General features: G+C 41.7%; 1 protein-coding gene across 6 annotated transcripts in view; it reads right to left on the bottom strand.

Moving 5' to 3' along the window:
* Positions 1-12,448, bottom strand: part of LOC108137776 (protein CEPU-1) — a 353,380-nt gene that overhangs the window by 127,850 nt on the left and 213,082 nt on the right. For 4 of the 6 annotated variants that reach the window (XM_041710875.1, XM_041710775.1, XM_041710769.1 and 1 more), the window contains one exon: positions 11,547-11,674. In XM_041710875.1, coding sequence (XP_041566809.1) covers positions 11,547-11,674 — 128 coding nt within the window. Of the gene's footprint in view, positions 1-6,423; positions 6,815-9,062; positions 10,569-11,546; positions 11,675-12,448 lie in introns of those variants that run through there. The other 2 variants (XM_041710806.1, XM_041710835.1) reach the window with 2 other exon arrangements.

Here is a 12,448-nt window from a genome sequence, read left to right on the forward strand (position 1 = left end):
CTATATCTGACAGTCAAGTTGACTGACACGGGATGTAAGGGCTCTAATAACTATTGCTGAGCTGGAAGGTCATTTCGTTGCAATCGGGTCCGGTTGGAAACCCTGGCTAGGCCCCTGGCGAGCTGGTTTGGATGAGAAGTTAGCTTGGTGTGGTAGGACGCCTTTTGTTTTAAAATTTCATCTTTTACGGGTAGAATGCCCAGATCTCTGTGGATGTTGTCGTTCCGAACATACCAAGGTGCCCCAGTGATAGTTCTCAGGATTTTTGATTGTGCTCGCTGGATAATGTCGATGTTACTGCTGCTCGCGTTTCCCCACAATTGGGAGCCGTAAGTCCAGACTGGCTTAAGCGTTGAATTGTAGAGCAGAACCTTGAAGTCCAGGCAGAGGGGGGAGCGAGCGTTTATGAGCCAATGGAGGTTATTGGATTTTAGTTTTAGATGAATTTTCTTAGCTTCGATATGTCTCCGCCATGTAAGTCTTCTGTCAAGGTGGACGCCAAGGTACGTTACATCGTCAGCTTGTGGAAGTGGCGTGTTATTCAGAGTTAGCGGGGGACACGTTTGTCTGTTAAGAGTAAACGTTATGTGTTTACACTTTTGCGCATTTATTTTTATACGCCAGTCTGATAACCACCTCTCCACTACAACGAGATGATCAGCTAGTTGTGCTGTTGCCTGAATTGGGCATTTGGACCGACTTAAGATCGCGGTATCGTCTGCGAATGTAGAAGTAGTTAGCCGCTTGTTCGTGGGAATATCTGCGGTGTAAAGGAGAAATAGAGTTGGACCAAGGACGCTACCTTGAGGAACTCCAGCCTCTATCGTGTAATCGTCGGATATTGTAGTGTTGCATCTCACGGCGAAGGCTCTGTTGTAAAGGTACGATTCAAGTATCCTGTGAGTGTTTTCCGGTAGTAACGTTCTGATTTTATGCATAAGGCCATCGAGCCAGACTCGGTCGAAAGCCTGTTGTAAAGGTACGATTCAAGTATCCTGTGAGTGTTTTCCGGTAGTAACGTTCTGATTTTATGCATAAGGCCATCGAGCCAGACTCGGTCGAAAGCCTGCGCAACGTCAAGGAATACCGCACTGCAGTATTCCCGAGACTCGAATGCTGTTCGTATTTCTGTTGTTAATCTGTTAACTTGCTCTATTGTTCCATGGCTTTCTCGAAAGCCAAATTGATGCGCCGGAATAATGTTGTGCTCTTCCAGATATGGAATTATGCGCGTCAAAAGGCATTTTTCGAACAGTTTTGACAGACACGAGAGTAAACTTATCGGTCTATATGAGGCAGGTATTGTGTGATCTTTTCCTGGCTTTGGGATCATTATGATTACCGACTTTTTCCATTTTTTTGGGAAGTAGCCAAGTCGTGTAATCCCGTTAAATAGTTTACAAATTACCTCAACTGCACAGTTTGGGAGTTCAATTAGCATCTTAGGAGTTATTAGATCACCACCTGGGGCCTTTTTTGTTTTTAATCGCTCGCTGATGACTTTTGCAACTTCGTTTGTTTGGAACAGAATTGGCGTCGTCTCAGTTCCACCTCGAATTGGCGGCGACGGTAGTGTGAATGAATTATTTGCAGGGTTTGGCTGAAAAACATTTCGAAGGTGTAAAGCAAATGTACAGGCTCTGTCTTTGTCGCTTCTGGCCCAGCTGCCTGAAGAGTCTCTTACGGGAATTACTGTTTCGGCCGGCGCATTTAGATTTGGGTGGGCCCTCCACAGGGGATACTTGGTGCTGGTGGGTGAAAGGTTCTCAATGTACTGGCGTTGTGCTTTTTCTTCTTCGTGCCTTAGAGCCCTGGTAAGTCTGCGACCAGCTTCCTTAAGACTATGTTTTGAGGATGGCGATCTGCTGGTTTGCCAAGCACGCCTCAAACGTCTTTTCTCCAAAATAAGCTGTTCGATTTCAAGGTTAGTTTTGTGTTGGTGTGTGTGCCCATCCCTCCCTTGCGGTGTAGAGACTTTGGCTGCTGCGACGAGTACAGACTCCAGTGCATTGGCATAGCAGTCGATGTCCTCCTTGAAGTTGAGCTGTGGAGTTAGTTCGATGTGGGAACTTACGTACTTTTTGAACTTCAGCCAGTTGGTTCGATGCGACGTCAGCCTGCAAGGGTGCTCGATTAATTCCGGGCTTTGAAGAAGAGTTATTAGCACTGGTGAGTGGTCCGATGATAGATCCAAAAGCGATTTTGCAGATATTAGATTGATCTGTTGGCCACTATGTAGGACTGCCTGGTGAAACGTAGTCCAGTTTGTTGCATGTTTTGATGAGTGCATTATATAGTTGCCTTCCTTTGGGGGTAACAAGGCGGGATCCCCAGTGTGTGTGCTTAGCGTTGTAATCACCTGCTGCTATGAATCGCTCTCCAAGTGAATTGTAGAAGTCCATGAATTGGTCTTCTGAGACTGTAAAGTGGGGTGGGCAGTAGACAGCGGCAATGGCAAGGTTGCTGGTGCCCAACTGTAATTTTATCGATGTAGCTTGCAGATAATTTTTTGCAAACCGTTGGTAAAAGTGGTGTTTGATACGGTCTCTTATTAAGATGCCGGCTCCGCCATGTGCTTTACCATCTGGATGATCGGTGCCGTAGAACGTGTATCCTCGTATTTGAAAGTTATATTTGCTGGTGAGATGCGTTTCTGCCAGCAACATAACGTCGATGTGATTTTCGTTCAGAAATTTAGTTATTTCAGGTATATGCCCTGAAACACCATTGGCGTTCCACAGAGTTATTCGGAGGCTGGGCATAATTTATTTGGACTGCTGAGCTGCAAGCATTTGTAACAAGATATTTTGGTTTTGCATTAGAGTTTGCATGGTGGTTTTCATGAAGGACATAAATTCTATCATATTTTGTTGCAAAGTTATCATCATAGTTTCCATGTTACTTTGTGGCTGTCCCATGGCCTGCTGTATGTTATCAGTTTTCGGCTCTATGTGAGCTGTGCCTGATCTTAGAGCACTGGCGTAGGAAATGCTGTTGGTGGTAATTGAAGGGCCAAATGATGACCTGGCTGCTTTTGCGAAGAAAACTTCGGGTGTCGTTTGTGATTTCATGTAAATGTTCTGGCGTGCCGTTGTCGCTCTTTGCATCCGACTTTTCATCTCCTTGTAGACTGGACAGCCTCTGTAGTTTGCTGTGTGGTTTCCTTGGCAGTTTACACACTTTCTAGTGAGAGAGTCTCCCTTGTTGGCAGGGCAGGGTTCGGAGCCGTGGCAGTTACCACAAGCTACACAAACTGACCTGAGGGTGCAGTAAGCCCTGGTGTGTCCGTATTCCTGGCAGTTTGTACATTGCACTGGCCCGTTCCGTTTGTGCGGCTCTTCAACTGTGATCCTACGGTGCAGAAGGTACTGCAACTTGTAGATCGGGTGCACTGCGTTTTTTTTCAAAGTTCTGCTGTCTGGCTCCAGCTCGACCTTGAAAAGGGGTTGCGGCTTCTTGTTTTTGTTCATAATGTTTATAACATTTTTGGCGCAAAAACCGTTTTCTTTTAAAGCCTCTATAATTTCAGAGGGGGTCACATCGGGTTCTATTCCCTTGAGGACAACTTGTAAGCCCTTGCAACTTTTCAGCTGGTACGTGTAGTAATTCTTTTTGGCATTGTTTAGGTACCTCGACACTACTCGGAAATCATCTTCGGTTTTGGTTTGAAGTTTGGTTTCGCTTATGTTCCCTTTCATAAGCGGAATAACATGAAAGTTATCCTTCCCGACAAGCTCAACTATTTTATTTACTAGGACGTAAGAGATCTTCTCCCGAATAAGGATAGGTGGGGGCTTTAGTTTCTTTGGGGCTAATTCTTCGTACTCTGTTTCAGGCTCCGCCAGAATGGAAAATCTATTTTCATTTAATGGCCCGAGATTTTCAGTGCCTTTGTTGGTACGGTTTATTTTGGGCATATTGCCGTCAGATTCCAGATTCCTCCAGGCGGAGGTCGGAGCAATACAGTACTATTTGACCTTCCTAGACGCATCACTGCATTATAGCACAGACAGCTAATTTGGCACAGTCGAGCGGCACTTAAAGTCCTTGACTTCTTCAAAACTTCCAACCATATCTGAATACCCCATATCTCCAAACGAGATATGCAATCATCTTAGTCTAAACTTCATATGGGTGCCTGGTCACCGCAGCATTGCAGGCAATACCATCGTCGACGAACGCCATTATCCTTTCCGAGAAGGTTACGGTGAACATGCCCATTGCCACATGCAAGCTTAGTGGCTTAAAACAATTCGTCACCAGACTATCGACAACAGATGAAACTCCATCCATGTAGAATGGCTCATAGCACTCTCATAGCACTAACCATATAACATATAGACTAGTCATTTCATACAACGAATTCGGACACAAACAGATTGAAAGCGGGACGCCCCCCGAGGATTTTGCCTGATTTATTTTTTAATGATTTTGATTGTCTGTTTCATATTTTTTTAAAGGTTAATGGAAAAAATATAAAAATCCTCATTTTTGTATTGCAAAACATCGACAAGAGCTGATTTAGTTTGAAGTTTTCTCAACCACTGAAGAGCAGTCGGTTTTTTAAGTGACACGACTGCGATATGCCCTGTGACCATCTCAGTGGACTGATTTCTATAAATTCGAATACATACATATATGTAAAACATTTTACTGCTACCACTGATTTGAATTTGTAAACAAAAATAAAATGTATACTGAAATAGTAAAAAAATATATTATTACATATAATATTCATAGTTTTATCATAACCCAATAGTAAAAACGCCCATATTCTTAGGGTACCAAGTTTGAAAAGTGGCAAAAGATAAAATATTCTTGATGCGCCGAAATTAAATAAACGCACACATGCTCCCGTGTATGAGAATGCATGAACAGGCATACATACAAAGATGAATTCAAGCGCAGGGCAGCCTTCTTCAAAAAGCACTTCTCTGCAACTGAACGACTGAACTCGTGCAATGAGTGCGCGAGCATAAAAATGAGAATAAGAATGAGAGAGCAAAAAACCCGAACGCACACGAAGTGCAGGGGCCTGCTGCTGTGAGCACGGGGGGCCTTCCGCTTTCAATCTTTTTGTGTCCAAATTCGTTGTATGAAATGACCACTCTATATGTTGTATGGTAAGTGCTCAAAAGCAACCATGCTCGTAGGCTCAGAGTCAAACATAACGACTTTTTCTGCTGCTGTAAGCAGGTAGAATAGGACAAAACCATAAAACACCTCCTCCTTCTGTGCCCAGAGTCTAACAAAAAGAGACTAAAACGTCTCGGTAGTTGCACCCTCCGCAACCTTACGACCTTACCACGCATTAAATTTGCAAACTGATAATGCAACATATTAAATGGATAAAGTAGTGAATTTTTACCGAGCTTTAGGGACATACTCCTTCGGAGATTATATGGCATCACAAGGGGCCCCCGTTCCCAGCTATGCACAACCAAACCTAACCGGCTGTACTGAATGCGGATATATCATACTGATAATTTCCCTAATATAAATTAATGTACCATTTTTAATTCGAAAGAAAACAACTTGTTCTTTTTTCCAGTTCCAATCACAGGGAAATGGCTTGTATCATGGTCGCAAACGCACTTGTATTAGAATTTATGTATTACACTACAAAGTGGGTAATCAAAATTTATTTTATATCATAACGCTTATAACATTGTTTGTTAAAGCGTTAATTCGTTTGCGCATCCATTCATTCAAGTTTATTCGAAATGTTTTTTTCTCCAAAAATAGGTTTATCTTGGAGGAGAATATAAATCCTGATATGTTAGCTTTTTTAACGAGCCGGATCACTATAGCATATAGCCCCCATAGGAACAATCGGAAAAATAAATTAAAAATAATTATAAGTTTGCTGTTTTTAATTTTTTTTTAGTTCTTCGACATATAATAAAGTAAATATATTTTAGAATTACGGTATAAAACTCACAAAAATTGGACGACTATATCACATAACTCCCATAGAAACAATAAAAATATTTAAAAAAAAATTTATTTTTAATGTAACTTTTTTATTTTGTAATATCGTTTTTTAATTGCTTTTCACTTACTAATAATTTGACAATTCAGAATTACTCTTTTAATTCTATTAAAATCATAAAACGTTATCGTATAGCTGTCATAGGTACTATCGAATAATCGAGCTGCAAATCATCATAGCTTTAATGCTTTTAAACATATACGCAGGTAAATCATAAAGCGGTAGAGAATAATGAGCGAAAGGAAGGCAGTTTAAGAAAGCCTGCGAAACTGAACAGACGCCCGTGCAGAGAAATCTTTGCGACTCGCTGCGCTGAAGAAAACAGAATTCCATAATGGCAGACGAACCACACCCCCATCTCCTATATCAGAAGTGGGATCTCCACCACTGGAAGACAATTCGGAGAACAGCTGGCGCACGAGTTCAGGTTTGATTAAAACACGTATACTTGTCAGTTGCGACTTTCAGACTGATTTATTACTTTCAAATTGTCTTAAAAGAAACCTAAGCTCTGTCGCAGCAGAGCAACTAAAATTATTTGGAAATTTACAAGTTGTCGAATAAATCGGCCAGTTGCCATTCTTGCCGACGCAGCGGCTGGCTTGCATCCACCACGAGCATCCACCCGGTTCATGAGTAGCGGTGTCAGCTAGTAGTTGGTGTTGACGCTGCTGGTCAATGCTCCTGTAGCTGTGTCACCTTGTAGTTGGTGTTGACGCTGCTCGTCAATGCTGGTGTAGCGGTGTCAGCTTGTATTTGGTGTTGGCGTTGCTGATCGATGCTCCCGGAGTCCGGCCAGGGGTGGATTCATAGCTCACGCTTCTGGAATCGCAAAATAGAGTGATTACGGAACTTTTGAAAGCAGCAAAATCCACGCCGGTGCCTAGCACGCGCCCTGTCTCGGCAGTGTTACCAACGTTAAGCCCCGAAGCTGCTGACGCCGACGCAGCAGCACGGTCCAAAAAGGCTAGCATGATTCTATGTGAACATCCGCAAGAAGGTGCATCTTTGGTAATGACGCTCAGCAAATCGTTGCTTGGTAGTGCATCGCAGTGGCTATCACAAATGTGCTTCGCCGGAATGAGCTGGGCGCAATTCAAAGAATTGTTCATGGAGCGCTATGAAGGCAACGAGACGCCGGCGGCATTATTGCTAAACATGCTGAAGGGACGCCCAAGCCCCAATGAATGCCTCTCAGTGTACTCCAGCCGAATGGTTACATCTTTATTAACCAAGTGCAAAGCGATGACACACGAAGAAATTGCTATATCGTTGGTTCTGGCACATGATTCCAGACTGCAGCGCTCAGTGTTTACAACAAACATAAAGACAAGAGCAGAGCTACAACAACAACTCAAAGCGCATACGTTCGTCAGAAATTCTGAATTCTCTGGAATGGACATGGGCCCCGAGAAGTAGAGGTTTAAAATGCAATCGCCGATTAGATGACATAGTTGCGGAAAGCTGGGGCACAAAGCAATAGAATGTCGCAGGAGGAAAGCAGAAGAGAGGAACGAGACAAGAGCAGGCCATGGCAACGGCAGATCAACGATGATGAGAGAAAGATCAACTGTGACATGTTTTTAATACGGCAACGTTGGACCAGCAGCAGCGAGTAAAAGCAGCGAGAGAAGAGTGGACATGTGCGCTATTCTTCAGCCTAACGGAACTGCAATACAATTCGGTGAGAGGTTTCCATTTTTCTTTGATTCGGGTTCCGAATGCTCGTTTGTAAAAGAAACAACAGGCGAGAAGCTAGGCGGCAAAAGATGTCATAATTTGGTAGTTTTAAGAGGGATTGGCGACAATATTGTCAAGAGCACCATGCAAATTCTGTCTACCGTACAAATTTCAGAATTTAATTTCGAAATGTTCCACGTAGTAGATAATAAGTGTCTCAAATATGATATGATAATTGGACAAGAAATTTTTCAACTAGGCTTTGGAGTAATGTTAGAAAGTAATTAATTTGATATTTATAGAACTCAAACGGTATTATCGGTAATTGACGATAACACATTAAAAAAGATTGACTTTAAAAATAATGTTAATACAGATTAAATTGATAGTGATAAATCAAAGCTAAACGACATAATGACCAAATATTCCATGTTCTTCAGCTGGTATCCCAAGTAGGCGTGTAACTACGGGTTCATTGGAAATCCGTTTGCTGGATAGAAACAAAACGGTTAAAAGACGATCGTATCGTCTTAGCGAAAACGAGAAGCAGATAGTTAGGGACAAAGTTCAGCAAATGTAAGAAGCAAAGGTAATACGACCTAGCAGTTCTCCGTTCGCTAGCATCGATTATCGTGAACTAAACGCAAACACTGTGTCAGATAGGTACCCCTTACCATTACAGACCAGATTGATAGCCTGCGAGGTGGAAAATATTTTTCTAGCTTAGACATGGCCAGTGGCTTTTACCAGGTGCCTATTCACACCGATTCCGTTGAAAGAACTGCATTCGTGTCCCCGGAGGGTCAATACGAATTTCTAGCAATGCCGTTTGAACTGAAGAACGCCTCATCGGTCTTTCAGCGCGCCATAGTTCGAGCCTTGGGGGATTTAGTCAATACGTATGCAGGAGTCTATATCGATGATGTGCTATTTGTTTCGAATTCCACAGATGAAGTATTCGAGAGATTCGAGGCAGTGTTGTGTTATCAAAGTCGGGGTTTTCTTTCAATGTAAGGATATGTCAGTTTCTGCACACAGAGATAGAATACTTAGGTTTTCTAATCAAGGACGGTGAACTAAAACCCAACCATCGAAAAATCCAAGCACTAACTCAAATACCTAAACCAGCTTCAGTCACGCAGATTAGACAGTTTATAAGATTATCATCCTATTTCAAGCAATTCGTACCTAGATTTTCAGAAGTAATGAAGCCCCTATATCAATTAACTTCAAAGTCAAATGCATTCGAGTGGAAAGAGCAGCATGAGGAAATTCGCCAAAAAATCATTAAGGTGCTAACTAGTGACCCTGTGTTGATTATATTCGATCCCAAGTTTCCAGTCGAATTGCACACGGATGCAAGCGCTAATGGGTAAAACGCTATGTTAATACTCAAGGTGGATGGCAAGCGTAGGGTAGTCGAATACTACAATACTAAATGCACCACATTGGCAGAATCCAAATACCACTCATACGAGCTCGAAACATTGGCGGTGTAAAATGCTATTAAACACTTCCGGCATTACCTAAGCGGTAGAAAATGAGCCAAATGGCTCATCTTGATTGCTTATCAAGAAATTCCATCGAAGTTGTTGCGCAGGCAACTGCAAGCAAAGTTGTGGAAGTACGAATTGACTTGGCAACTATCACTCACAACTGGCTTGTATCTGAACAGCAGCGTGATCAAAATATATCCAGAATTATGACCGAATTGAATAGTGATGAAATGCAGAAAGAGCTAGCGAACACCTACGAAATTAGAAAAAGTTTGTTGCATCGCAATGTTCAAAGAAATGGCAAGACTCTATGTTTGCCCGTTGTCCCGAGGGCGTTCAGATGGTCTGTTATTAACTACATTCACGAAGCTATAATGCATTTAGTCTGGCAAAAAAAACTCTAGATAAGGTCTACGAGCAGTACTGGTTTGAGAACATGTCGAAATATGTTAGAAAGTTTGTTGAAAATTGCGTGACGTGTAAATTGTGACGTGTAAATCAGCGTCAGGTAAAACACAATTCGAATTGCACCTCATACCCAAAGTCGAGATACCGTGGCATACTTTATATATCGACATAAGTGGTAAATTAAGTGGAAAAAAGGATGAGAATCGACGCATTCACAAAGTTTGTCTACTTGTACCATACATGGAATGTAGATACTGCAAGTTGCATACAGTCTGTGATTTCCGCGATATCGATATTTGGTGTTCCCAACAGGATTATAGCTGATCAGGGAAGATGCTTCAGAAGTAGCGAGTATCGTAAGTTTTGTTCCGCGAATAAAATAGATTTACATGTGATAGCGACAGGTGCAAGCAGAGCAAATGGGCAGGTAGAGCGGGTGATGAGTGTGCTTAAAGGCATGTTAACGGCGGTGGAGACTAGCGAGCGTTCGTGGCAGGAGGCGTTAGGCGAAATTCAATTAGCAATAAATTGCACCACAAACCGAGTGAGTTAACATAGTGCTCTAGAAATGTTGATAGGGAAAGAGGCGAGGCCAATGGGAATGTTGACCATCAATGAAGACATGCGAATTGATCTCGAGAAAGCTAGAGAAAATGCTAAGAACAACATTGATAAGAATGCAATGTATGAGAAAGAAAGAGTTAATAATAAGCATGCCCAAGTTGTAAAACACAAGGTTGGCGATCATGTTTTATTGAAAAGTGAAGAGCGACACCAAACTTAATTAGATCCAAAATTTAAAGGACCATTTGTTATTGTAGAATTGCTTGATGGTGATCGATATTTGTTGAAGTCATTAACTACAAAGCGGGTGTATAAGTATCCACATGATAGTGTACGCAGTCTACCTGATGAGCGGGAGCCTATTGAGTTGATTGAAGAGTTTGACGATGGCGAGGGAGACAAACCAATAAGACCTAAGAGAGGCACAGCTGGAATCACATACAAAGACTAAGTTTAAGTTTTGGTTATGGTCAGACTGTGGTGTGAGAAAATTAGTATCCAAATGGTTGAGTTTATGCAGAAGAGAGCGGTGTACTCTAATTTTAATGTGCCTGCTGAACTAACATTTGATGATTTGAGAATTAGTAGCAAGACGATTGAGCTTGAGCAGAAGAGGAGAGCTTGTACTTTTAATGTCATGTAAAAGGTTATCCTGCTAAGCTAATGTCTGATGGAATGTAAAGTTGATATCCAAATTGTTGAGTTTGTGCGGAAGAGAGATTTTACTCTAAGAGAAATTGTGAAAGGTATCCCGCCAAACTAACATTTGAAGACACGAAAAGTGTAAGAAAATGTGTGTTAAAATTTGAGATAAGTATCATAGGAAAAGAAGTCAAGTGATGTACTAGAAATTAATGAGAAATAAAGTTTAATGCCAATCTTAAGTGAAACTAAGTAACACGAGGTCGTGTTAAAGTCAGGAAGGCCGTGTCGGAGATAAATTTGAAATGTAGCGAAGTAAGTCTCTGAGTGTATTGAATAAACGAAGTTAAAACGAAATAAGGAAGAGAGAAACTTTTGAATGAGAGCGCGGTGGGGAAGCAGAGCGAAAACTCTGCTGAGCGTGGCGCAATGAGAGGTAGAGAATAATGAGCGAAAGGAAGGCAGTTCAAGAAAGCCTGCGAAATTGAACAGACGCCCGTGCTGAAAAATCATTGCGATCGCTGCGCTGAAGAAAACAGAATTCCATAATGGCAGACGAACCAGACCCCCATCTCCTATAAATATTTAATTTTTGAAAAAGCTGCAAGGGTATATGAGCTTCGGCTTGCCGAAGTTTAATTTCTTTCTTGTTTAAATATCGAGTTAGTTTTGAAGATTGGTATATTTTAACAACAATTTCAAATTAAAAAAAAAAATTCGAAAAAAAAACGAAACAAAAATATATTTAATGCAACCTTAATTACCTGATTGTTATGAGTCCAATGCACTGAGGTGGGTGGGTCAGGCAGATGTTTGATCACGCAAGTTAAATTAACCGTTGACCCCAAATCGATGTAAATCTCTGGGCCTCCAGGAATACTTGTGATAGGCTCTATGAAATAAATATACAATATAAATCATTTGTAAAGCTCACAGAGTTGTTTCCGGAATTCAGTTTTTTTTTCTAGATTCTTGACGGAGGAAAGTAAAAAGAATGAAATTCCTGCCATTTATGTAAAATAAGTATCTTGAATGTCACAAGTATGTCAATTGTGCCACCAAGCTTTCATACCCCTGCAGAGGGTTTTATTATTTCAGTTGAAATATTACAAAGCAGTGAAGGAGAAATTTCCGGCCATATAAAATCTAACTCTTTATGATCGGCAACGCGGGGATCGATATATCTACATCCGTCTGTCCGTCCTTCAGTCCGTCAGTACATCTGACCATTTGTCCCTCCGACCCTCTGTCCGTCCGTGTCTTGGAAAAATTGGTAAAAAAAAAGAAAAAAATATGCCAAACGAATATTATTGGAGATATAAACATGGCTTAGAAATGTTATATATATGAAAATCGAACAAAGAGGTCAACTTGAATTAGGTTATAAGTTAAGACAGTTCCAAGTATTGTTCTACGGTTAAGGATTCATAGTTACTAAAGTAAGACAAAAGACACAGTGTTACGTCGGTGTGTTAGTGCCCAGTCCAAGGGACTTGGGCCGAGGAAGTTGCGTCCTGGGTAAACACGCTGGGTGCCGGCTCACCCCGGTTGGGGTGGGTTCTTTGGAAACCACTCCCTCCCCTACATAACGAGAATAAATTTATCGTGCCTTAGGAAAAAGATAGAGATCGTTCAGTTCGTTTTGTCATTTGTCGTCGCTGCCCAC

This window comes from Drosophila elegans, unplaced genomic scaffold (genome assembly GCF_018152505.1).
Source record: "Drosophila elegans isolate 14027-0461.03 unplaced genomic scaffold, ASM1815250v1 contig_1, whole genome shotgun sequence".
NCBI classification, from domain to species: domain Eukaryota; kingdom Metazoa; phylum Arthropoda; class Insecta; order Diptera; family Drosophilidae; genus Drosophila; species Drosophila elegans.